Source organism: Dermochelys coriacea, chromosome 1 (assembly GCF_009764565.3).
Source record: "Dermochelys coriacea isolate rDerCor1 chromosome 1, rDerCor1.pri.v4, whole genome shotgun sequence".
Classification (NCBI taxonomy): Eukaryota; Metazoa; Chordata; order Testudines; family Dermochelyidae; genus Dermochelys; species Dermochelys coriacea.
Window position 1 is genome coordinate 224804518 of NC_050068.2, and position 27840 is coordinate 224832357.

Below are 27840 nucleotides of genomic sequence, written 5' to 3' on the forward strand. Positions count from 1 at the left end.
GGGCGATTTTGCCACCATTCCACTCATTAAGCGTATGCCCAGGAGTGAGTGTGAGATGGGAGACGTGAATCTGCTGTTCCCTCAGTCGATCTCAGTTCTCACGTGCCTCTCATAGTATGAGCATCTCGCTGTGCTGAGTGTGATTCTAGTGTTGAAATATTCGTATTTTTTGTACAACGTGGCCCCTAAATGCAAGCCAACTACTTCATCTGGTGCTCAACTGAAGAAACAGCGATCTGTTCCAACGCTGGAGGAAAAACTGGCTGTGTTGGACTTACTGAGAGACGGTATGTCGGTCTGCAACGTGGCACATAAATATGGCCGCAACGAATATAGCATCTGTGCTATCAAGATTCGAAAGAGAGAAATTCATCAAGCCATGTCATCAAGTGCTCCAATAACTGCTAAGATGAAGAGCCAGGTGTGTGATAAGACTTCAGTGAAGACTGAAAAGGCATTAAACTTATGGCTGGAAGACATGAACCGTAAACGTGTGCCTATCGATGGCAACACTTTGCGAGAAAAGGTTCTTAGCCTCTACGTGCTGTTCAAACCTCACGCCGAAGAGGGTCAGCCTTCTGATGAGAAGGAATTCAAAGCCAGCCAAGGTTGGCTAACAGTTTTAGGAACCTCTTCAACCTCAAAAACGTGCAGACTACTGGTGAAGCTGCATCTGCCAATAGAGGCAGCAAAAGCCTACCCCGAACAATTAAAGAAAATCATAGAAGAAAAGGGCTATCTTCCGGAACAAGTTTTTAATGCTGACGAGACTGGGCTCTTCTGGAAAAAAAAAAATGCCCAACTGCGCTTACGTTTCGAAATCAGAAAGACAAGCCCCTGGCTTCAAAGCAGCTAAAGACCGTGTGACTGTTGTTTTGTGGCAACGTGGCTGGACGTTTAATAAAGCCGGGCTTGTTCTACAGGGCTGCAAATCCCTGTGCCCTAAAAGGAAAGAATAAAAATCTCCTGCCTGTGCTGTCGCAATCAAATAAAAAGGCTTGGGTGACGGCAGCTTTATTTCTTTATTGGTTCCCCAAGTGTTTCATTCCCGAGGTCAAGCGGTTCCTCGAAGAGAAAGGACTTGACTTTAAAGTGTTGCTGATCGTAGACCATGTTCCTAGACACCCTGCGGCACTCCGGTTTGCATATTGACGTTGAAGTAGTCTTTCTCCTCCCTAATACCACCTCATCCTCCAAATCTGTAAAATTATATTTTGTATATGTACTCTTTATTATGTAATGAACATTTACTGTATACATTATATTTTTATACATATTACTGTACAGGGTTGTATACATAAAAACATGTACAGAATACTATAGTTTATGGGTGATTTAAGGGATTTTCAAGGGTAATTTTGACTATACATGATTTTTCGCCTTGCGCACTGACTTTAGAACCTAACCCCCGCATAAAATGCGACTCCACTGTAACACACTTGCATTCTGGCTCTAGATGGTTCCAGACATGAATTGCAGATACACTGGAGGAAGGGTAAGCAGGAGCATGTGGTTGAGCACAGAGATAAAACTTTCACAAGTGCCCAAGTCACTCTTGAAAATAGTACTTGGGTTCTGTGGGCCTGAGATGCTTTTGAAAACTTTTACGAGGTCCTCTCTCTCATTGTCTTCCTTACTGCTCTTTACTATTAGACCAATTTAGAAGCCCTAGTGGGGTAGGGAAAAACCTGCATCTTTCCATGCTCTGTGCTGACCTTAAAGCTTAAGTTGGCCTGTTGTATTCATTCTCTCTGAAGCATCTGGCACTGGCAGAGAGAGGATACTTGGACCATTAGTCTATCCCAGTATGGCCATTTTTATGTTCTTAAGAGGTGAGTCTGAGTAACAATGGTGCTGTTTGGGTCATCTGCAGTTATTGAACCCAGGCCCTGTAGGTCTAAAAGCATGAGCCTCTACTACTTGTTCTAATGGACCTAGTCCTTTAGGTCACAGGCAACAGCAGACTCCTAAAAGTCTATGGGTTCATCTACACTACAGTATGGACGTTTTGGCTCCAGCAGAGATTTGAGCTAGCCCACACAAAGTCAGACCAGTGAGTTGGATGGCCTTGAGACCCCAACCAGCCGCCTGAGCCACAGTGCCCATACTGCTGCTGTTTTTAGCGCCCTAGCTCCCATTGGAGCTAGTGCAAGTCTGTCTACCCGAGCTGGGAGGCTCACTTTCCAGCTGCAGTATAGACATCCCCTCTGCGTGGTCTAGGCAATTGGAGGAAATGGAGAACCATAACTTGTTAGCATGAATTTCATACGTGACACACAGACTTTCTGCTCTTTTATGCAGCTGGCCTATAGAGTTAATATGTTGGATCTTGCACCATTGATTGAAGTTGATGGGAGCTTCCCCACAGGACTTCACTATGAGCAGGATCCCTTATGCTCCACTCCTCACTGGAAATCATCCACTACTCCCCCACATACATACAACTTCTCACTATTGGTGGATAACAATCAGATCTAGCTGTTTACTGTTGTTTCTGTTGGTCTTGAATTTAAATATATCTCCAACTGTATGGGTAATAGATTCCTTTCCAGAACAATTTTCGTTCCCATTTTTCTGAGGTCAGTGTGGGGAGACCTCTAATTGGTATATAGCCCATAATTTGAAACTTGATTCCAATGCAGTTTTGCTTAAACAGCAAAGGTTTTTTGCCTTGAGTATTGGAATGTCTTGTTCAGTCCCCAGATAATCTCTTTAGAATACTGTTGATCACGTGGCTAGGAGAGAACTTGTAAAACAGGTTGCAGAAAGTGGAATTTACCCTAAGACCTATAGATGCCTGACCTCTGCCCATGTATTATTTTGTTTGGATCCATGACCAAGACTAAACCTCTGATTTTTTTTTTTTTTCCATCTTTTTGCAAACAGCAACAGGAGAAAATCCACTTTTAAAAAACAAACAAACAAACAAACATCATTTTGAAATGCCTTCCTTACACAGGTTTCAGAGTGTTAGTCTGTATCAGCAAAAACAATGAGGAGTTCTTGTGGTGCCTTAGAGAATAACAAATTTATTTGGGCATAAGCCTCTAAGGTGCCACAAGGACTCCTCATTGTTCTTCCTTACACAGTTCTACCATATGAGCAATACCTGTGATCATCCTGTAACTTGGGTTTTTCTAAGATGTTTCCTGATCCAAAGATCAGCAATATAATGGCCTGCTTATGACAAGTTAATTAAGTGCAGCCTCATGACGTTGTCACTTATGTTGCAATGGAGCACAATGAATTGACAGTCACTCCATGATGCAATTTAGTACATGAAACTGGCAGCTGTACATATGAGACCAAACTAAAGTCAAAGTGCTTGTAACATTCAAATTACCACTATGTAAACACAGCCAGAAGTTTGCAGATTACAAAACTGTATTAGAAAATTTACTAAAAGGACTCAGAGAGACATACCCCTTAAAAAGGGGGGGGTGGGGGAAGTCCCTACAATCAGATTTTTAGGGTCTTTAAGAAGAATTTGTGGCTTTAGAAAAACTCGCACTGTGTGAGAAGGGGCTGACTGAGTCAGCAAGAGGGAATAAATTGCCTGGGAATATTTTTTTTTTTTTCATAGCCTCTTAATTTACTTAATAATCCTTTTTCTGAAGGAATGTTTTTAAACACTTGTAAATCAGTAAAATTAAGAATGTTGAAAGTTCATGAAACTTCTTATCAACTTTATTTCTTCTTTGTTATTCATACTTAAACTCAGCCCTTTACCCATCCAAGCAGAAGGTCTAGCTCAGTAACGGCATGATCCAAATTCCATTGTAGCTTGTGGAAAGGCACCCATTAATTTCATCAAGCTTTGGATCAGGCTCTAGTATGTCTGGGTACAGAGAGGTGAATCCAAAATTCAGGGTACAATATATTAATACAAATCTAAAAATTATTTTTTTCTTGCTGGTTTTAGAAATTAGGCATAACTCGCTAGGCTAACAAGCTCTAGCCATGCTTTATGTTCTTTTGTAACAAGATAGTTTAGAGCCTGTTTACTAGTTTAGCTTTATCCCCTTCAGCCTACTTTTAAAATAAGCGTGGACTTCAGTGAACATTCTATGTAGGAAAAGCATCTGTCGGTCAGATTGCATAGATAGGATTTGCTAGTTCCTAAAGGTCTGCTATAGTAATTTTCCCCACTACTTATTTTGGCCTTTAAAGAAATATGTATTTTACTAGGTCTGAATAGAAATGGTGGCAACTTGCCATGAAGCAGTGGGGTCTTGGCAATTAGATAAACAACATTTTATCAACCCAGTGACTGCTTATGTACAAGTCTGGCATGTTTCTTGTGCAACACTGTTCTCTTTAAAACATGAAACAAGTTATTTATCCTAGGGTTGGTTGGTTGGTGTGTGTGTTTTAAGACTAACTCTTGCTGTGAGTGAACCTTGTTCACTTTTCTGAATTGAGATTAGATATATGTGTGTGTGTGTGGGGGGGGGGGAAACGTGTTTTGAATAATCTTTGTCTAATTAATGGAACACCTACTGTTGTGGGATTTCCCACTGCTAAACACAAATGACGTGTTACTATAACAGAAGCCATGTATACAACCATTTCTGAATTAATTTGAATTCATGAGCTTATCACAATAAAGATGTTGTTGTTTTCTTCAGACTTGACTCCGCAAGGTGTTAAATGCTTCCTGGAGGGTGCTGAGCTCCTTTAACTCCACTGTAATCAGTGGGATTTAAAAGCACTCACCACTTTACACAATTGGAACCCCTGTTCATTATGCTTGCAGACCAAGGTGCATGTGCTACTTTAGACCCTGATTCTGCCCTGGGAAGTCTGCAGGTCCATCCCTACCTCTGCACTGTTTGTAGTTCAGGATTAGGGCTGTAAAATGTGTGTTCTACCCTGGGCATATTCTGGCTAGATTTAGATGAACACTTAAAAGAAATCTGAGGTAAGATTTTTCTTTTTTTAAAAGCCAACAACTTAGTTTTGCAGATGGGGTTGTGTTCAAAGCCTCTTATCTTTGCATGTGCATTGTGTATTAAATTTCAGAATTTTTTTTTTTTTTTTTTTGCAAAAATTAGTGCTTTGAAGTTTGCAGAAATGTTCCAATGCTTAATTTGTATCCCCCATAAGAGACTGATCGTTATAGGGATTTTAATAATTTTTTTTAAACCTTGTCCCTCTGCCCATTTTCTCTAACCGTCATCATGGTTTGATTGCCCTGCTCACCTACCATCCGTCTGGTACAACCACTAGCAAATTAAGATTGCCTGGGTTGCAGGTCAGATGCTATGAGCCTAGGCTATAACTAGCTGAGATGACAAAGAGCTGCTGGATTTGTACTTTGCTTTGTATCAAAGAGGTACTTCAGTTTTATATATGACATTTCCCTACACAACAGAAAACAGCATTACTACACCGCAGAACCATTTGTAAACTAGAGAATGCAACCACTTGTAGCTGAGAAGGATATATTGCACAGATTTAAGCACAAATTGTTCATTTTGAGTATGTCTACACTGCAATTAGATACCTGCGGAGGGCCCATGCCAGCTGGCTCGAGCTAAGGGGCTGTTTAATTGCAGTATAGATTCATAGATACTAGAGTCAGAAGGGACCATTCTGATCATCTAGTCTGACCTCCTGCACAGCTCAGGCCACAGAATCTCACCCACCCACTCCTACGAAAAACCTCACCTATGTCTGAGCTATTGAAGTCCTTAAATCATACTTTAAAGACTTCAAGGAGCAGAGAAGCCTCCCTCAAGTGACCCGTGCCCCATGCTACAGAGGAAGGCTAAAAACCTCCAGGGCCTCTCCAATCTGCCCTGGAGGAAAATTCCTTCCTGACCCCAAATATGGCGATCAGCTAAACCCTGAGCATATGGGCAAGATTCACCAGCCAGATACTACAGAAAATTCTTTCCTGGGTAACTCGGATCCCATCCATCTAATATCCCATCTCAGGGGATTAGTCCTATTTACCCTGAATATTTAAAGACCAATTACTTACCAAAATCACATTATCCCATCATACCATCTCCTCCATAAACTTATAGAGTAGAATCTTAAAGCCAGATAGATCTTTTGCCCCCACTGCTTCCCTTGGAAGGTTATTCCAAAACTTCACTCCTCTGATGGTTAGAAACCTTCATCTAATTTCAAGTCTAAACTTCCTGGTGGCCAGTTTATACCCATTTGTTCTTGTGTCCACATTGGTGCTGATCTTAAATAATTCCTCTCCCTCTCCTGTATTTATCCCTCTGATATATTTATAGAGAGCAATCATATCTCCCCTCAACCTTCTTTTAGTTGAAGCTCCTTAAGTCTCCTTTCAGCTCCTTAAGTCTCCTTTTACATGTATACAACAATGTGAATGTTGTAAAATGTATAGACGTTGAGGCTCAGGCTGCAGCCTGAGCTCTGGGACCCAAACATCTACACTGCACTTAAACAGCCCCTTAGCTCAAGCCTTGCAAGCTTGTGTCAGCTGGCATGGACCAGCTGTGGGTTTTTTAGTTGCAATAGAGACATATCCTTTGTGGTCCTGCTAGCCATGCTGAATTTCTGGCAGGTTTGCCCTTGTCTGTTAACCCTAAACTGTGTCCCTTGCTGTGGCCTCTGAGTACATATCCCACAGGTTCCAGAAGCAGTGTCCTCTGGGAGACTTCAAAAAGCAGCTGATCGACTGTATTGGGAGGACAAGATGAACCATTTCATCTAGTTTGTACACCACTCTGGCACTAAATCTATTTAAACTGGATTGGTTCAGGTTAAGTCAGTATTTAGCTCTGCTGAAGTCACCTCTGAATGATATTTAGCAGGCATGTAAACTGTTTGTAACACACCTCTCAGAAGTGCTCCAGTTAGACTGAACAAACATGGTGAATTTCTCTAGTGTAGACAATACTTATGTCATTGATACTGTACGTTGAATGATTAAACCAAAAAGTTTGGGTCCTGAAGGCAGCATGTTGCTCTTGTGTGTTCTCTTCACCCACCTTCTCCAACCAGGGGAGTTGCCATTTTAGCTCCTGACAAGTTCCACTCAAATTTTTCCCCTCACCTTTGAAGAAAGACCGTTCACACTCACACAAAAAAATCCTTTTCAAAGCATCAAACTTTTACATTTCCCTAATAAACTGTAGACCTTCTCACTAAATTTGCTACAACGCACCTAGAAGGAACACCACTGCTTAGAACAGTGTTGCATAATTCTATTCTAACGCACAGTCTTATGAAGAGATTGTTCCAGTGGCAATAAAAGTCTTCAGTTAAGACTGACTGATTGTATTTGCCACAACAGGTAATTGTACAGCCAGGATAGTTGGAGTAGAGTCAGAAAAGAGTCAGAGCCCACTCTTCCAGATATTACCCCTAGCTCTTTGGAATGTACAGCAAAGAAAATGTGAAGTTTTAAGTGTATATTAAAAATGTAATAGTCTGCAGAGCATGGGTAGATTGTGATAACATCAAATACTGTATATTGCAAGTGCTTAGTTTTTTTTTTTTTTTTTTTCTCCTTTTTCTTTTTCTTCCAGGCCTTCAGTCCGGTGCAAAGCTGGGAGCATAGGTAAAGAATGATGTAATGCAGTGGCAGCCCAAAAGCATCTTTTGTTTGAATTGTGAAATGGCTACTCCATAGTAGTCTCCTGATGAATCAGATGTGAGGGGCTGCTTTGTGGAACAAGCCCTTTGTAACAGCACATCAACTGAAAGCAGAAGGAGACATTCACTTGGAGGGCTCTTTCTGAAAATGGGTTTAACTTTTCTTTTGCCAGTCACTACCAGCATGACCTCATACACTTTCAGTACAATGGAGTGGCTAAGCCTTTGAGTACATAGCCATTACATCATCTCTGCAAATTAAAAAGGGAGGTGGTAAAAGAGGCCTTATTGTTGTCATGGCTGATGAGATGATCAGGACTCAACTCATGGTTGCTGAGAAGTTGGTGGCTTTACTGGAAAGTGGCACAGAAAAATTGCTACTGATTGATAGCCGTCCCTTTGTGGAATACAATACATCCCACATCTTGGATGCTATCAATATCAACTGCTCCAAGCTTATGAAGCGAAGGCTGCAGCAGGACAAAGTGTTGATTACGGAACTCATTCAGCATTCAGCAAAATACAAGGTAAGGAGAGTTCCCACCCCCCACCCTTTTTTTTTTTTTTTAAAAAAAAGCTGTGTGGAAGTAAAACTTGAAAATAAAATTAACCTACATTGTAGTGAAATGAGTAATGATTAACTGCAGTCTTCCACAACTTTATTATCTAGTTCTCAGAAGCTACAGTAAATAAACTACTGGTGAAATTATGCTTATAGGCGATACAGTAATGTTTAAGAATTTAAGATTACTCAAAATCTCCATCAGTTTACTTTTCTATAACCCTCTTAAGGGTTTTTCATGTAGTATGGTCCTTGTATGTAGCTAATTCGTATTTCAAGTGTATGTTTTTGCAAATTAAACTTCAAACATTTTGGTGTGTAAAATACAGTGAATCCCATGGTAAGGAGCCCCTCGAGAGACCACCACAAAAATCCAGTTGTTGGAAGTTGTTTTCTTATACATGTGGAAGAGAACTATATTTAATACTTTCAAGGATTGTTTGGGATGGTCTCTTTTTCAGGCAGCAAGGATTGCTTATTAAAGGGTTTCACTGTAGGTTGTGGAAGGAAATGTGTAAATTAGAAAAACCCCACCCATTCTGGCTAACTCTAAAATATCTTTTGTTTGGATTTAAAAGATAAGCATTTCATAGTTAGGCCAATGAGAGAGAATTCTAAGTGTAATTTTAAGTGAATCTATTTGTGGATTTTATGTAAGAGGTCTTTCAGTGTTTCCAAAATATTTTGGGTTGGGCAGAAAAGATTGGGGGGAGGGGGAGAAGAGAGAGAGTGAATGTCTGCATAAACTTTTTGCCACAGGTTGACATGTTATACATGGTGTAATCTGGAAAGTCTAATTTTCAAAAAAGTTAATCAAGTTTTATAGATGTAATAAAATATACTCTGCAGTTCAAGGTCTTTTAGATAAGTAAATAGTTTGGGAGAAGAAACTAAAGGTTTGTTGCTTTACATTTGAATGCAAAACACCTTAATTTCAGGTAAACTTTTTTTTTTTTTTAAAGTGGCTCAAATTTGCCCAGTGGATGAACCTCCTGCAACAAGCTTCAACCCTGATCAGATAATCCATTTACTAAACCCTGAAGCAATACAGTACAGTCAGTTCTACTAAGAGGTGTAAAAATGTCAGTTTTATTTAAACCTGTATGTAAAATCCAGATACTGGAACCACTGTACAGTAAACATGTAGGGTCTCTTAATTCTGTTTGGTAAGGTTTCCTACCCTTTCCCTTATCTGCAATTATTTGCTTTTCAGATTGAGATTGATTGCAAGCAGGAGGTGGTGGTATATGATCAAAGTTCCAAGGATGTTGCCGCTCTCTCCTCTGACTGCTTTCTTACTGTGCTACTGGGCAAGCTGGAGAACAATTTCAACTCTGTACACCTGCTTTCAGGTAGGATGCAAGAAAATCACTTGAGCGAGGGAGGGTGTAATTCTTTATATGTAAAGAGTGCACGCTTTTTTGCCTGTATTAAGAAAAGCGTTGTACCTAACCTGCTGTAGTCAGGTCACTTAAGTTTATACATGTAACTGTAGGGTTTAAAAAATAGTTACAGTACCATGTGCAGATGTATATACTGCACATGCGAGCATCTCTATAAAGCTTAAGGTCCTGACTTCTATTTACACTAGGGCTCTTTACACTATTCTGGCTCTGTAAAATGAGAATTGGGTCCTAGGCTTTTTACCTAGAAATGCTGATTATATTTGACCCAGAAGCAGCTTTAGGAGTGCAGTTCCTGGCTCTTAAAGCCTTGTATACACTTTGGGGGGGGGAGGAATGTCCCTCCATTGCTGAACCGGAGCATAGAACTAAGATGTCAACACTGGGGAAACAAACACCATATTCTCAGTCTTGTGTGGTTTTTTTCATTTTTTCTCTCCCCTTTCCCCTGCTCTCAATTCTCCCCAAGTCTGAATCGGAGAAACAGAAAGCTATAATACAGGGTTAGTTTTTGTTTGGGGTGTTTTTTTGGGGACAAGGTTGAAATGGAGGGGCAGCAGGTTCTCCTATTCAGAAGAAGATGCAGTAGACACACGCATGATACCGAGTGAAGGGGGATAAAGTGAAGCCAGTGGTGGGAAGAAAAGAGAACTGGTATATAGCAGTGGTTCTCAACCTGCGGCCTGCAGACCGCTTGCAGCCCAATCAGCACAGAGCTGCAGCCCATGTGACATCCGCAGGGCCATACAGGTAGTATTGGGTGAGGCCCACATAACGCATTGAAAGGAGCTCAATGAAGGAGGAGACTGATAGTGTAGGGTAAGTGGACCAGTGGGAGGCATGCACACATCAGTTTAGGACTGAGTTTGGTCTCTGGGCCAAATAGGGGTCAGCAACACTGAGGATGCAGCACACTCAGCTTTTGGAGATGCTGCTTGTATCTCCTACTCTAGTTCCCACATCCTTATCTGGCCAAGTGAGGGAAAAGAGTTGGTAGGCTAAGGAGAAGGGAGCTGAAAGAAAGGTTTTTTTGCAGGGCTTCTTTGGCAGGGGAGGGAAAATTTCAGAAACCTGCCCTCCAAAAGCAGAACAACAACAAAAACCTTCAAAGAAATTACTTTAGTCATTGGGAAGGGAAAGGTGCATAGGAATTAAGGAGAAAATCATTATAAGAAAATGAAATGCAGAGGGAAGGGGGAAAGGGAAGAAATTCTAAAGAAATGTTTCCTTGCAGCAGGAGGCTGCATTTGAGGTTTTTCAGTGACTTCATCCAACAGTGGTGGTGAATTGCATTGGTTGCTGATAGAAACTGAGAAAATTGCCCAATTTGAAAGTGGGGTGTAGGGATCTCGGGGAGATATTTCAACAGAGAGAAACTCAACTAAATGCCTGTTGCTAATGATGCAGTGAAAAGTCTCCAGTGCTTGAAGCAAAATGAAGTTATAGTTATTTGACTTCAGTGGGAGCTCCGCACAGACACAGAGCAGACTTGTTTAACTGTGTCAGGGTGTTCTGAGACTAGTTTTACTTCTTGACTGTCTTATCAAGAGTTATGCTTTTGAGCTTTAGTTTCTGTCTCTACAGCCAAGTAATTCTTCTTGTGTATGAGACCCCCCCCCCTCAGCCCAATAAACAGGAATAGTTTTACCCTCAGGGCACTGGATACATTTAGAGAGAAATGCTGAGATTTATGACTAATGCTTTATTAAAACTGAACCTGTTTTTGTTTACAATGGACTTGTTAGAAGCAGTTCATGCCACATCATGAAATCCTTTTTCTGATCAAACGTTACTAGTGTCTAACCTGTCCAACTGGCAGTGTTGAGGGTGCTTTTTTTTTTTTTTTTAAATAATGTACACTGGATTGTTGCATCATGCCACAATACAAAGTATTCACACTTAATGCACCCAGAGGGAAGACGTATCAAATTCTTACTCCTCGAAATGCCGTGCAGCTCCATAATAACTAAAGGACAGATCACCGGCAGAGGAACCCGAAGGAGGTGGCCAGAGAAAACTCCATGAGGCTCACCTCCCAGCATTTTCAGGGCACCATTATCCTCTAATGGGAGTGGGGAGATCAGTCATGGGATCAGTGAGGAAAAGACACCTAAGTTCTGTGGAGATTGACTCTCTGCATCTATTGTCGTTTTCCTACTGGTGATCTCGCTCGTGTCAGCTGTGATGGAGGCACAGTAGGACTCAATGCTGCTTTGGAAAAAGCATTAACTGTGTGTGAGTGAATGGACGGATAGCTGGGTGCTGAGCAGAGGAGCACGTTCAGTCTCCTGCTCTGCTTTCACCTCCATGTGTCTCCTAATTTCCATGGAGCAGCCACACAGACTCTTCTGTGGCATCTAGGAGAAGAGTGAGTGACCGTGCAGAGGGAAAGCACCCCAACTCTCCATGGCCAGGGCAAATCCCACTTGTGTAGGTCCTGTTTACACTAGGAATAAAGGTTTGTTATTGGCACGCTAGTTACGTGGTTAGGCCAGACCAGGCAAGTTTTAATTTTAACTATTAAAGTGTTAGCTGATCAACATAAACCTAGGCTCCCCACTAAAGTTAAGCCCCGACCAGCTAGTGAGTGACTACCCTACTGTAGACAGGACAATATATACTTTAACTTGTATTTAAAAACCTGTTTTCTTAGTGAAGGGGAGGCTGTAGAGTCACCCTCACGTAAAGTGGGGATAATCTGTTTGTTTTTTTTGTGGTTGAGGAGTATAAACATAATTGGGAGGTGGAAATATTTACTATATGTAGTAGATTAATAACTGTGCTATTTCAGGAAAGATGAGCCAAATAAACTACTGTGGAAAAAAAATTGATAACTATATTTGTATACTCAAACTACACTGCTTCATCTCCAAGTTTCCTTCTTTTATATCCAACTTCTTCTGTTTTTAGTATTTGTGTAGGAAAATATCTTGTCCAGTCTAAAATGCTGTTTATTTTTAATAGAAGGTTAGTAACTAAAAAAGGAGCAAATCTTACACAAATGGTGGACAAGGCTATAGATTAGGCCACAGTAGGAATTGTAATCTTAGAAAAATTGCATTTCCTGCCTGAGAGTATTTTAAGTAAGAGTCTAATGGAATTAATCTTTTTTGCCTGTTCAAAAAAATTTTTTTTTTGTAAAATTTAGTTTTTTGTTGTTTTTTTTTTTTAAAAAGGGCAATAGTTTGCTGGTGCCTTGCTCTGCAGAAGACTGGATAAAATTATTCTTTCAGCAAGTTGATAACAAACCGTTGTAAAACATTTTATGGCTAATAATGAGTTTAGGGGTCAATGCACCTTGCAGAAAGGGAAAAACTTAAGTCTAAAGGTTTTTCTTAATCACTGTGTAGCTTATTTACAACAATGACCTGAAATAAATGTTTTGGGGGAGGAAAAAAAGTAAGTCTCAACAGCAGTTAATAGACTTCTTGGGAATAGTGTCACTGATCCCCATTACTGAGGGTTCAATGAGTTGTTTGGTGGGTTTTTTTTAATTGAAGCTTAATATAAAGGCACACCTCCCCCTTGAAGATTACTTTTAATTGAAATTACAGATGGAAAGCTCCTTAAGGGACACTATTAGCTAAAACCCTGGATTTGACCTAGTAAAAACACTTAATTTTGTGGGCAACATTCTTAGGATTCTAAAGATCTGTTTTGGCTTTTAAATTTACTACTCATGATATTGAAAAATGGGCACCCACTGTTTATCCCTATTCCCAGCACACCCTGAGGGAAGGAGGTGGTGTGCAGGAAACTCCGTGCAAGCCTGGGACCGAGCATCAGGCTGTTTTACTCCCTCTGGATCCCTAGGCTCGGGTGGGAGAGGGAGAGCAGTTGTCTGGGCGGGGGGGAGGGGGGCTATGGCTGGCCTGTGGGTGGGTTTGGGGGTGTGGATATCTGGGCAAGAGGGGGCCTTGCAGCTGGGCTTGGGGGGGAGAGGGTGCAGGTATCTGGGCTGGGGAGGCCCTGTGGCTTAGCTCTGAGGGGGCGGGGGTTTGGGTGTATTGGCTGGGGGGATCCTGCTGCTGGGTTCGGGAGTGGGGGGAAGGGGTTGTGGGTGTCTGGCCCCTGACTGGGCTTGAGGGGAGAGGGAAGAAGGTAGAGAAACAGGAACTGGATTGTCATAGGGGTTTCTTTAACTCTCTACTCTTGGGGGAATTTGTGTGTGTGTGTGTATTGTTACAGACATACTGCTGACAGGTATTTTGAAATAAATTATCAAAATAATTGAAACTGGTGTGATTATGTAGTGTTGTTTTGACAAAAAAATTGCAGGATTTTAAAATACTGTGTGCAGGATTTTTAACACTTTGGCACAGAATGCCCCAGGAGTAACCCATGTACCACTATAACTAGGATCTTACAACTACATATAACAGGAGTATGGCTGATGTAGAAAACTTGCATAAGATAGTGTGTACACTAGCTCCAGAACGCTACATTAGAAGAATGTTAAGGTTGCACTCAACTAGGAAATGCCAGAAATAAGGTTACCTGTGCAATCCTAATTTGGCCCCCCTTGTATATATACACATTATGATACAATAGCTAATTAAATGATCACATACTGTTTTTCCATAGGACCTCTGCCTTATTTGCTACACAAGATTAATTCACATATTTTTGTATCTTCATTATTCAGTGTGTGGCTCCATGCATTATTGGACACATCCTTCACCTATGCGCACACAGATCATCAGCAGGGTCAGGATCTGTAGTTCCCCAGAGCCATCCCCTGCCACTTGAGTAATGGTGTAAGTCTTAGAAGATAACAGCCTTCTTCTATTATGTGGATAGACTACTGGAGTTGGATGAAGATGCGCTTTGCCAGTGGGTTTCACAGCTATTTGCTAGAACGTGTCACCTGGGAACAATGGGTTCAATTTTAGGTTCTGAGGAGGAGTGTGATCTAGTTGTTATAGACTCTTCTGCTCCTCACCCCTCTGGAATTCAAGCCAAGCAGCTTCCTCCTTCTTGTTGCATGGACACCATTGGGAGAGATTTGGGAGCACAGGACAGATGGTCTCCCTGCTTTCAATTGTGGTGCCTAGCACCACACTAGCCTCAAGCAGCTAAGTGGAGCAATTGCAAGAGTCCTGCTTGGTCCCTGAAGCACTGGGAGGGAACTTGTGCAGTTAGCTGCAGACATGAGCTGGAGTATGCCCAGTGCAGATAAACTCTTTGGAGAATTTAGCTGCAAAACTCTAACCATCTTTTTTCCCCCCAGAAACTTGGCCAAAATTGGACAGTTCCCCCCTGCTCCAGTCTCTTTCCTCTTCCCCCCTGACCTGGGGACAGCAAAAAACTCATCCTTTTCCTCTGGCCAGGCCCCTTCAAACTTCAATTCTCTGCTCTGAAGCCTGGAGGTGCAAGAGCTTCCCCTCCCCTCCCCTCCCCCAAACAACCCCCAAGGTATGCCTGGCATGGAAAAGCTGAGCCTGAATGGCTGAAGTTTGATGAAGTCATAAGAAACTGAAAACAGTTTTATAATGAGAAGTGACAGGCAATCCTAGCTATAGCCTTTCTACCATCATCACTTATGATTTCAGTCTACTCCTGCAACTGGATTGTTAGCATCTGTAACTTTCATTCTCAAGGTATGAGAATTTATTGATGTTTACTCAAGTGAGAACTCACTGACATGCTTTTTGTGACTAGTATCTTTTAAAATGTGTTCTATGCTACAGTCAGTGAATAGTAACTATTCGTTTTCTCCCTAGCCCTGCCCCACCCCAATAGAAAAAGAAAGAATTCAGACTAATTTTAGTGACATGCAAGACAAAAAAAAATGGAGCCAAAAAACTTCTTTCTATGGCCTTGTTTTCACAGATTATTCTCAACGTTTGCCACATAGAGCTCCATTGGTGGCAATAACACTGTGTTAACAAGATGTGCTTGGCCTTTGACATCTTCACCACTATCTACACTTGTTCTGAGCAGAGTTGGATGAGATGGTAAAAACACCAGTACAGTAGATACTCAGAGCTACAAACACCTTGGGAATGGAGTTGTTCGTAACTCTGAACAAAACGTCATGGTTGTTCTTTCAAACGTTTACAGCTGAACATTGACTTAATACAGCTTTGAAACTTTACTGTGCAGAAGAAAAATGCTGCTTTTAACCATCTGAATTTAAATGAAAAACAAACAGTTTTCTTACCATGTCAAATCTTTTTTAAAAAACTTTTTATTTTTTAGTAGTTTACATTTAAACACAGCGCTGTACTCTTTGCATTTTTTTTGGTCTCTGCGGCTGCCAGTACTTCCAGTTCTAAATAAGGGGTGTGGTTGATGGGTCTGTTGTTCGTAACTCTGAAGTTCTACTGTACTCTGTCCACACTAGAGCTCCCACCATTTCTATCGCTGGTGGAGCTGCATCTGCAGTAGTGCAAGAGTAGGAAATTTTAAGAAAAAGCTCAGTATAGATGCAGCCTGTTATTGTAACCTATCTTTGAAGTGAATGGGGCCACTCATGTGAGTGAAGAGTTACAGAATTAGAGGAAAATTTTCAAAGACACATATGATAGGTGCCTGACTGCTATTTGAAAATATTTTCCTGAGGACATCTTTACTTTTGGCACAGCCTTGGTAAAGACCTGTGTGCTCTTAAGCTTCCCTTGGTCTGTCTCTTTTGGCCTCTCCGGCACACAGTTCCTAGGCATGCTCTGTTACCCCTATAGAGAAATAGGTCGTGCTGGTCTAGGCCCCTAGGATCAGCGCTGTAAAGCATCCCAGACAATGGGGCCATGATCTGATTAGGAACCTTTTACTCACTGCTGTAATATAATGGATTTGTTTTTAAATCTGCTCTAAGAACTCAGCAAAATCTGTGTGAAGGGATAGAACAGGAGAGTGCAAGGAAAAATTAATGCTGTCTGCTGAAATGGCAGTGTTCCTAACTGAGCTCTGCTGCGTGAGCTTATGTAATGGAAAATGGCAGGCATCCCTGTTTAGCTGAGCTGGAATGCATGAATTGTAATGATCTGAGTAGATCTGCAGTTCATTTAAACAAGGTGGAAACATTGCAGATGCATAGAAGTTCAAGTCAGAAAGCTGACAACTTTATTTTCTTTGGTACGAACAGGGAAAAAACTGCTGTGGTGTTAAAGCATTTTAATATGTATGGGGGGAAATATGGAATGGGAACACAATTTTGAAGGTGCTACTCATAAGCCACAATTGAAGAATATCTAATCTTACATGAAGCAAAGTACCGCTTCACTAAGCTTTAGGTATTTGTATACTTATGAGTTTTTATATTAATACTGCTTCATTTTGTTATTGAATGGTACATAAGGCATCTCTACAACCCCCACACCCCCTCAGTCTTAGTTAAACTCTTGTTTGGAGGACAGCAATTTCTTCAATTCTAGTTTGCTCTTATCGTCTTCGGTTCTAGGCTAGTCTTTTACATAGTCTTAGCAATTGTGCTGAAACAATCCACAAGTGAAAATAGAAATGAGGTAGATAAAAATAGATAAGTTTGCATAAGTTAGACTAGGTTATCAGGCAAAAACACTCTTTTCTTTTTAAACAATCAGAAATGTTGATACATAGCTTTAATTTTTTAATGGACTTTTTGTTTGAAGAGGTATTAGAGTCCCACTTTATACAATTTACAAATGGAAGTGGCCCTAGTTGAGGAGGAAAAAAAGAATGCCAACCCGGAAGTTTTTTGGTTAAGTGGGAAACCTTTTATCTGTTAAATGATCTCTTGCTGCTTCTTTAGTGTATGCTTGCTGCTTGGTTTTTGGTCGGTCACCTGGGATTTAGACTCTGCTGTCTCTCACTTCCCATACCTCCTGACCTAAAATCAGTTAAATGTGTATATATAACACAGAGATTGGGAATGGCTATGCATATTATCTAAGTCAAGCGTGGCAATGCTGAGATACTGGCAGAAAGATGAGTAGTTTTTCTTTTCCCTCCTGTCCATGTTGACAGAGTACAGTGAAGAAAACTTCAGAGAAGTTCTGCCTCACCTTTTAACTCTGATAATCTCTAACAAGAATCCAAGTTGGGAAGGGCAGGGAGGTTGTGGAAAATCAGACTGTTTGAATGACACTAAAAAGGGTGATACAATCTTTGTAACTGCTTTTCTTGGGTATCTCCAGTATGCATTGTTTCTGGGCTCCTCCAACAAGCCTTCCATCCTTTCAAACAGTCACTGTTACTGATTGATCTCTGGTTTCAATTGAGTAGCTAAGGAAGGAATTCTTCTGTGAATCTTGCCATGTAACCATATATCTGGCTTTTGGTTTTCCAGCAGTATGTGTTTGTGTTTGTCAGACTGCTGGGAGATTGTGCTAAATATTTCACAAGAGAATTTTTTTTTTTTTAAAGGATGTGCTGTTTCTTTGGCCTTCATTTAATAGGTGCTCTGCGTGGATTTCCAATACCCTCAGTCAAACCGCTAAACCAGGCATGGGCAAACTTTTTGGCCCGAGGGTCACATCGGGGTTGCGAAACAGTATGGAGTGCCAGCTAGGGAAGGCTGTGCATCCCCAAATAGCCTAGCCCCTGACCCCTATCTGCCCCCCCCCACTTCCCGCCCCCTGACTGCCCCCCTCAGAACCTCCTAACCATCCAACCCCCTCCCCGGCTCCTTGTCCTGTGACCGCCCCCTCCCGGGACCTCCCGCCCCTAACTGCCCCCCCCGGAATGCCACACCCTATCCAACCCCCCCGCTCCCTGTCCCGTCACTGCCCGGACCCCTATCCACACCCCTGCCCCCTGGGACTCCCATGCCTATCCAACCTCCCCTGCCTCCCCCCTCTTCCTGTCCCTCCTGGGATCTCACCCCCTATCCAACTCCTCCTGCTCCCTCTCTCCTGACTGCCCCCTGGGACCTCATGCCCCTTATCCAACTTCCCCACCCCCTTACTCTTGCCATGCTGCTCAGAGTGGTAGGATAGGCTTATTTGAAAGCCTGGGAGATGGGTGGGCATAAGCCGCATTGCCCGCGTGGTGGCGTAGCTGCATGGGAGGGAGGACAGCGGAGGAGGGGCTGGGGGCTAGCCACCCTGGCCGGGAGTTCAGGGGCCGGGCCAGAGAGTCCCGCGGGCCAGATGTGGCCCACGGGCTGTAGTTTGCCCACCCCTGCTCTAAACCAAGGGTTCTCGAACTTCATTGTGCTGCCACCCCTTTCTGACAACAAAAATTCCTACACAACCAACCCCAGGATGGGGGACTGAAGCCTGAACCCTCCCAAGTCCTGCCACCCAAGCAGGGGGGGCCAAAGCTGAAGTCAAGGGCTTCAGCCTCAGGTGGGGGGCCTGTAACCTAAGCCTGGGGCAGTGGGGCTCGGGCTTTGGCTTCAGCCCCAGGCAGTGGGACTCAGACTTCAGCCCTGGGCCCAGCAAGTCTAATGCTAGACCTGGCGACCCCATTAAAACAGGGTTGCAAACCACTTTGGGGTCCTGACCCACAGTTTGAGAACTGCTGCTCTAAACTGTGGTATCTGAAATTAACTTAGTCTCTGTTAGTTGAGAAAGAAACGGCTTGAACTCCATTGATGTTTTAACATCTCACAACTGGGGAGCCTCATTATAAAGGTCAGTTTTCTCTGACCCTCCCCCAAATAAAATTTCTTCTCTCTTCCTCTCCTCCTGGGCTTCTAGGGTTGTCACCCCTCCGGGTTTTACCCAGACAGTCTGGTTTTTGGCTTCTCTGTCCAGATGCCATTTAGGGTTGCCAGGTGCCCAGTTTTTGACCAGAAAGTCCAGTCAAAAAGGGGACCTCGTAACCCTAAATGGCTCCCAAACCACAAGTCCGGTTACCACGGAGTGGGGCTGGGTCATTAACCTGCACCAGGCCCTGCTCAGCTGGGGCTGCCTCCTACCTGTAGGCAGTCGCCTTAAGATCCAGCGAGTGACGGGGTGTGTGTGGGGGGGTCCTGTTACCAGCAATTAGAAAGGTAGCAACCCTACAGCTCCTTTACCAGATTTTTGGCAGAGGAGAACTGCATTGGGCTCCCTTCAGAGCTTGTGATGTTGCTGCTCTTTGACAGAAGTGTGAGGAATAAATTAAATGATGAGTGGAACTGTCTGTTCTTTTTACTAACTTTTCATATTTCAAGTTGAATTTCCTGACCGTCTCAAAAATAAGGAATATTTTGGTTTGTGAGGAGATAAGGTATTAAAACACACATCTGCCCCCACACACACATGCACAACTCTTGCTTTCTTATGCTTTGTCCATGTGTTTTCAACTCAACTCACTTAAAAAGGGCACTCACCTTTAGACACTTATGGGAAAATTTCAGTTGTTGTGTCCCTAAAGCACTTGAGAGCATTAAGTAATTAGTGTGCAGTATGTACTAATCTTCTCAAAGTAACTTTAAAGGGATGTTAGGAGGAAGGATTATCTAGTGGTTAGTGATTTATTTTTATTGTAGTTATGTCTAGAAGTCTGAGTTGAGGACAGGGCCCTATTATGCGAGGCATGCATTCATTGAGAAGACTAATTCTGCTCCCAAAGAATTGTTTGTCATACACTTAGATTGTAAAAGATGGATACAAGAGACAGTGGGAGTGCAAGGTAACAGTAAGACTACTCTGATTAGTGTAACAGTCAGTGATGACAGCCCTCCAGCTGCCTACCCGTTGTTGAGTATTTTCTAGGCATCACAGCAGAGGTGAGTTTTTCAGAAAGATTTGAAAGAGGATAGCATAGTGGTCTTGTGGAACTTTACAGGAACTTCCTTCCATGCCGAAGGGGCAACAGTGAAATTGGACTGCTGGGCAATGAAGGCTGGCATCATTGGCTGAGCAGGAACAGAGATTGACCACTTATGACCAGGTAAGAGAGGAGTTAGGGTAGGGCTAACCCATTTATGGACTTAAAACTGAAGATGAGTAGCTGGTGCTTGTGGTGAAAAGGGGGAGTTTGAGGTAGCTGGAGACCAAGAGTTATGACCTCTGGATCTTGAGTTATAATTGACTGCCAGGGACTTCTTGTGTGACCACTGTGCCTTTGTTCCCCATATATAAAATGGGGATAAACACCTACCTCACAGGGGTGAGGAGCCTTTATTAAAGGGCTTTTGAGCTTCTCTCAGCAAACATACTATGTAAATTAAATATTTTTAATCAGAACCTGCCAGTGTTTAAATTTTTGCTGAAATCTTCCTGGTTATCTTTCATCAGCACTACCCCTTGAAGTGTGTATGAAGGCCTTAGTTGATCCAGCTGAAAGAACTAAGGTGTGAATACTCAAAATAAGGCACTGGAACACAGTTTGAGGAGAGGAAGCTTCTAATTTTCTTTTTGTAGTTTAAAATGCCTTTGCAGTAGGATTTCATCTTGAATGGTTGAAATGGGTATTAGATTGTACTGGTAAAATATTTAAGTTACACATTTCTGTGATTTGTACTTTACAAATCTAGATCATAGATCCAGAACCTAGGAGAATCTGTTTCTATAATAGAGGTTGTTGTCTCTCTTTTTTAGTCAAAGATGCTGGTTTGGTGGCCCTGGAGAAGGGAAATTCTCTGTCGACAGAACTGATCTAGTACCTGCAGCAGCAACCAACAATATTTTTTCCCATGTTATCAAACTACCCCATTCCGACCTGGAGGGACCAAAATTCTAGGATTGTGAGAGTAGTCCTGTCTCTATACCTATTCAGTCTTTGCATGTTAATCAAAGCAATTTTAAGGACCTGTCTCAGTTTTCTCCTACAAACTAGTTGTGACAATTTATCTGTTCCAACTTTCCCATCATTCGGGTACCCCGTGGTCAAGGTGTGTGGTGCAGGCCTCTCTCTCTGCCGAGATGATGATGATGATGATGAATTTGAACAGGAAAATAACTCTGCCTGAAGGAGTTTGTGAAAACTTTTCATCCCTTCTAGGTTTGGCCCTATATTGTTTCCTGAGTTAGCTAGGAAGGGAGCTGAAACGCCTCTGGTATTAGGATTCCTTAACAATCATAACACATGTAAACTGTATTGGGAATCTTGAGTGCTTTGATCAAAGGGAGGTTGAGCAGCCACCACTTTTCAGATCCATAGCAACAGGATAATTAAATAGGAGACTGGATTTTGGCAGAAGTCTGTGAATGGAAGTGGAGGCATGTATGCAAGGAAAGTTGGCTTTACAGTAAAGATCGGGGAGGGGGAGAGCACACTGTGTGTTTTCTGCCATCCACAAGCATTTTGGGCTGCTAAACCACTGAAGGCTTTTGGCACCATAACGTAGTTTCATAGAAACTCCATTTGAGAATCTAGCCACAAGTAATGAACTAAAACAAGTCTGCACTAGCATGCACTGTGGTTCATCAATATGTGTTGAGTGCGCCAATCGTTGCCTAAAATGAACGGATGTTGATGTTTATTTAAAACTGTGAACTCATTGAGGAGAATCCAGTTCATTCTAACAAGCTACCTAATGAATTGATTTAGGTTTAGCCAATTATATCTAATTGTAATTTCTTGTAGAGTTGTATCTTCCAAACTCCGTTAATAAGTTTACAGAGCCAAAACAAAAAGCTGAACTACAGTGGATTATTTTTTTCAGATAGGTACAGTCCAGCTGACTTTAATGTCAACATTCATTTACCAGAATATTTTTTTTTGGACATCTAATATCTTCTTCTATAGGACTAGACCTTTCTCCAAACCAAAAAAGAAAATTGCCAAGGCTGAGTGACATTTTTGCAATTATTTGGTGCTGAAAAGTGAACTACATTATGCATCTGACTGTCTGTACATACTCTGCAAATAGGTTGCGGTGAAAAGTCACTTTGACAGTACTATAATTGACATTAAATTCTCCTTTGGAACTGGCAATCATTTTTTCATACAGTAAATAAGAAATGGCAATTTAGCTTTGATGAATAGAAACAGTTTGCCGTTTAGTTTATTGACATGAGGTGAACTCATCTGTGTTACCATATTTTTATTTGCAGGGCACAGGTAATCTTTCAAAACCTTAATTTAAAAATATCTTCACATTTCTGGACTTATTGGTGGGGATTATTGGTTGTGGTTTGAAAAGAGAATGAAAATAGCGCAAAGTTTATACTTCTAGCAAATTCTCCCCTCCTGCCCCCCATCCATAGTTTTAAAACAAATAGAAGATAAGAGGCTTTGTTTTGTTGAAAGTCAAAAGACCAAGTTGTTTGATTCCAATTTCACAACAAAGCACGGAAGAACCTGAATGGCTCAATAATGCTATTTAAAAACAAATATTTCAAAGTTCTTCTTGACTTTTTCAGTCTCTCTAATTCCAGTCCTTTGTGCATTTGGCAGTTGCCCTGATTGCTAGGGCTACGAAGAATAGCTTGCCAGATATTTCAAACAGAGGATTATCCTTGTGGTTTAGGCACCCTTGGCTAGAAGGGAGATTTACCAAAACTTGCCTAGGAGGTTAGGACCTAGGCCCAGTTAAGTTTATCAAAAGCTTCAGTGAAATTTTGTTAAACTACTAGCTCTGTTAATGACCTGTAGATCTTGCTACAGTTTCAACATGCCCATGTCAATTATTTACTATTTGCAAGGGCTGGAGTGGTAGTAGAGAATGGGTGTTTAGAAATGAGTGCCAAAAGAAAAGCACATTTTCTCTTCCTAAAACAAACAGCAGGGTGCTGCAAATCTGATCTTGCCACTAGCCTAGTTCCAATTGAAGTAGATATGGAGATGATTTAGAGATTGTTTGCCTTGGCAGAAAGGTGATGCACATGTTATGAAAAAAAAAATCTATTTCTTCCCCAGTAAGCTTGAATGTGTGATTCTTTTTGAAGGCAGGATTTGTGCTTTGTGTCCTCATCTGTCCACCAAGTTAGTTTTCCAGTTACCTTTATAGCAAGACAGTAGATAGTATCATTAACTAAAGCTCTCTTCTTGCATAGGAAGATGCTTATATAGGGGCATGCTAGTTTTCAGCCTGCAGGTACTCTAGTATGGAACACAACCAAGCTTTACAGCCAGAGATACTTGAAACAAGATGGGATACTTTTTCACTATCAGAACATTTTTATGTAAAACTTCAGTATCATGATTCAGTATTTCTGATGTCAAAAATTAGCTAACAAAAGTATGGACGGGGCCAGGTCTTTGGGCTGGAATTTAGTTTCACTCCTACGTTGCAGCTTAAAATTATGGTACAGATAGATATTATTGTTTCGAGTTCTTGATACTATGCTCTATATTTGGATCAGAAAGTCTAGACTGAAATTGTTGCATTTCCTCATGACATCTGTCAGTATTTTTACTTTATTGAGGCTGTGTTTGTGTGGATAATGGCTGCTGTTTGAATTGGTCTCTGCTGTTGTGGGGAAGGAAAAATAGAAGGTATTTAACAGAAGGGAGCTAAAGACGCATTCATTAAGATGTTGCATCTGACTTTAAAAGAGTGTGGCATATTAAAGGTAGACAATGTAATTAAGAAATAAGGATTGGTTCTCACGCCCTTTGAAGGCAGTGGCTTTGTGGAAGAGTGTACTCGCCACAGGCACGCTGCCTCATAGCTGGGCAGGACATAGTGGCTTCTCCTTTGGCAGCCCTTGAGCTTCAGCCCAACTTCAGGCTTTGTGGCCCTTCCAGCAGCTGGCTCTAGGGTCTTTGAACCACTGCCTTAGGTGGGCGCAGAGGGGAGCCCAGGTCCACACTCTGCTCTGGATTCCAGACCAGGAAAAAGAGTCTGTTTCTTCAGACCCTCTCTTCTGTATCGCTGGGCTGTTTCCTACCGTGGTCCACAGCAAGGCTCTTCTCACAGTCTATTCCTAGGCTAACTCTCTTCTGCAGATCCGTCCCCAAAATGGGAACCAAACTAGTTCAGGGGAACAAAGAAACATAAAGGTCTTGCACCAGGCCTGCCTGCCCTCAGGAGGCTCTGAGACTTTAGAGGCTCTGGTTTGCATCTGGCCCCAGCAGGGCCTTGCTTTGTGAAGCTAGCCTAAAAGATCCTCTCACAGTCAGCCACTACTGGGCTGGACTCTTCCTCTTTTAACTCCTCCCTCCAGGCTTGGCATGTCACACGTGTAACAAGGTGGGGCTGATTGGGTCTCTCTGACTCTCATTAACCCTTTCTTGGTTAGTCTGGAGTCTGTGTACCCCATCACAGGCTCCCATTGATGCCAGTGGGACAGAATCAGGCAATGATGTACAATGCAAGAATTAGGAAAACCATTTAAAGGAACTGAAAGGTCTCTGACATGAGACTGGGTGTAGGGAGAGTCAATTAACAGAATGTCAGTGGTATCTGGATACTCGGGGCGAGGGCGAGGGCATTTCCCTAATGATAAGCTCTGTTAGACTAGGGAATAGTATCCCAGAGGAAGTATTGGAAGCATCATCAGAAGTATAAGACGATAGTTTGACTTTGTTTAATCTTCCTTCTCCTTTCAGATGGGCTGCTGAGATTCTGGCCCTACAACATCTTAAATCAGCTACATCTAAAAGTCTTGACCTGCCACTTAAGTGACTAAATATTCAAGGATCTCTTTTGATAAGATGGAAAAGTTGAAGCAATGTCTGGTAGACGTTAACAAACAACTCTTTAAATTATTTGGAAAGGGCCTCAGTTAGTCCACAATGCATTGCTCAGCATATTAATTAAAGGACAGTGAATCTCTCTTCTCCAGAATGGAGATGATGGAGAGTAAAATAGGAATTGTCTGGGATGGGAGCCTAACTAATAGGAACTCTTGAAAACACTGAAACCATGAATGCTTTTGTTTTCTTCCCCCTACTCCAAGTGGATGACTGAATTATTTTCCTCATCCACTCATGGCCGGAAGTTGCTGCTGGAAGCTAAGGGTATGTCTACACTGGCAAGTTTCTGAGCCACAAGTTATACCACTTCTATTAAAACGCTGTTGCATGTCCACACTGTGCTCCTTGTGATGCTGGAGCGCATCCATGTTAGCAGCTCTTGCAACAGCAAAGACAGCAGTGCATTATGGTAGCTTATGTTGAACTAACTGCATGATACTTTGGGAAGGGTTTGCAATACCCATGGGGCAGGCCCAGCATCACATGATGCAGGTTTCCCAATCCCATTGTTCCATGCGCATCCTACTACATTGCCAGCTGCTTTGCAACTGAAGTGTGTGCGGGGGTGGGCGGGAAGAGTGTGTGTGTGTGTGTGTGTGTGTGTGTGTGTGTGTGTGTGTAGGGAGGAGAGAGACAGTGTGATTTGGGGGACAGAATGTGTGTCAGCATGCTATCTTGTAAATTCAGACAGCGGCAGGAAGCAACCAGTCCTGAGGCGGAGGAGAGGAAAACCCCGACATCAGCAACGGCTGTCAGAAACTGGGGAGGAGCGCATGTCTCCAGGGCAGCCGAGCTCAAAACAATGAGCAGAGCAGTCATTTGAGGCATTATGGCACAGCTCTGGAGGCCAATTACTGCGCAGAAAGCAATCAAGTGTCTACACTGGCTGGAGCCCCTGCGCAAATAGCCTTATGACTCTCGTCGAGTTGGGTTTTTTTTGCAGCACTGCAACTGAGGAGTTTCTGCGCACAAAGTGGCTTGGCAGTGTATACACATGTCTGCAGTTTGAGCACAAAAACTTGCCAGCGTAGACAAGCCCTAAGGGAATACCATCAATGAAACTCTTCTAATGTAAACCTTTCTTCAGCTGAGCTTGTTACCAGCAAGTCATTTGGCATAAAGAATAATATTTTGGAGACTAACGTTTAGCGCTCAGTTATTGAAGACTGATTGATTGAGATCTTTGGCTAATACTCTATTCCTAACATAACAAAAGGGAGACTTCTCTCTGGGTAAAGGGATACGTCTGTAAATAGAATTGTTATCCATAGTATTTTGTCCTACTGAGTTACTTTTGGATTTTGCCAGACATATTTTGCTTTTCAGGTACGTAGGAGCTGTTAAGAATGTAACTGCATTGTAAGACATGGAAATGCTTTGAAAATCTGCAATAGATGAGATTTAATTTTTTTAGTAAGCTAAGGGCCTGGCTATGCTTGCAGATGTAGAGCGCTTGTGAGTTAAACCAGCCCTCAGAGAGCGCAGTAGGGAAAGCGCTGCCGTGTATTCACACTGTCAGCTGCAAGTGCACTGGCGTGGCCACAATTGTGGCATTGGGAGCGGTGCATTATGGGCAGCTATCCCACAGAGCACTCTTCCCATTCTGGCGCTGTGGCTTGTGGGAAGAGGGCGGTGGGTGGGGTGCGAGGCATTCTGGGTCCTGTCCCAACACCCTGTGATGCATCGCTTTGCATCCCAGCAGTCCCTATGCTTCCGTCCACATTTGGCGCCATCTTTCAACATTTTTTGTACTGCGCGCTGTGGGAATGGATCCCGAATTGCTGAGGAATATGCTGATGTTTCTCGCCAACATGTCATGAATGGCAGTCAAGTTATTCCTCAAGCTACTGTAGCTACTGGACCAACCTGCTCGGGCCCAGAGGGGTTTAAAATAGCCCTGGGAGAGGGTTGGGGCAGGGGAAAAGCTGGGTTGATTGGCAGAGCAGCCACAGCTGGGGGTCATGTCCCAAACAAACCCAGCGGGCCATATAAAAGCCAGGGAAACCAGGAGCAGAAGAACACTCTCTCTCTAGCTCTGAGAGGGAAGGATCTGGCTGCAGAGACCTGAATAGAAGACCTAGTTTGGAGCAGGGCTGGGGAAAGACCAAGGGAGCTGGGGAGCTCTGGCCTAGGAAGGCTGCAGGCCTGGGAAGGCCTATTAGGTACAGGGGTTGCAGGGGCAGCCACAGGTAGGCAGAGGCAGCAGGTCCAAACCCAACCTTGCCTGTGATGAGTGGCTCATACTGCAGTCTGCCCCAGGGAGCGGGGGCTAGCTGGTGACTGGCAGGAGCCTACGACTGAAGCGAGGTAGGGATAGTGGGTGGGGGGTACCCTGGGAGGGGGAGACCCAGAACTGGGAGGGTACTGCCAGGGGGCAGCACCCAGTTAAAGGGGCACCGGGGTCTGGGAGGGACACAGGAGCCAGTAGCAAGGCGAGACACCAGCTGACAGAGGGCGCTTTAGAGGCTGGAATGCTGATTCCCTGAGACAACCAGCAGGAGGTGCCGCCGGTGAGTCCGCGCCCGGTTACACTACAAACTGACAGTGAGGAGTCCGACAATGATGTCGACCCACATAACGCATATGACGCAAGATTGCTTGTGGCATTCACGGACATGCTCACCACAGTGGAACGCCACTTTTGGGCTCGGGAAACAAGCACTGAGTGGTGGGATCACATTATCATGCAAGTCTGGGATGATGAGTAGTGGCTGCAGAACTTTCGGATGAGAAAAGCCACTTTCATGGGACTGTATGATGAGCTCGCCCACACCCTGCGGCACAAGGACACAAGAC

At 42.9% G+C, this 27840-nt stretch overlaps 1 protein-coding gene across 1 annotated transcript in view; it reads left to right on the plus strand.

Moving 5' to 3' along the window:
* The window catches only part of DUSP16 (dual specificity phosphatase 16), an 80308-nt gene that overhangs the window by 27872 nt on the left and 24596 nt on the right, over positions 1–27840 (plus strand). Inside the window, 2 exon segments of the mRNA XM_043515047.1 lie at positions 7515–8108; positions 9357–9495. Coding sequence (XP_043370982.1) covers positions 7878–8108; positions 9357–9495 — 370 coding nt within the window. The 5' untranslated portion in view covers positions 7515–7877.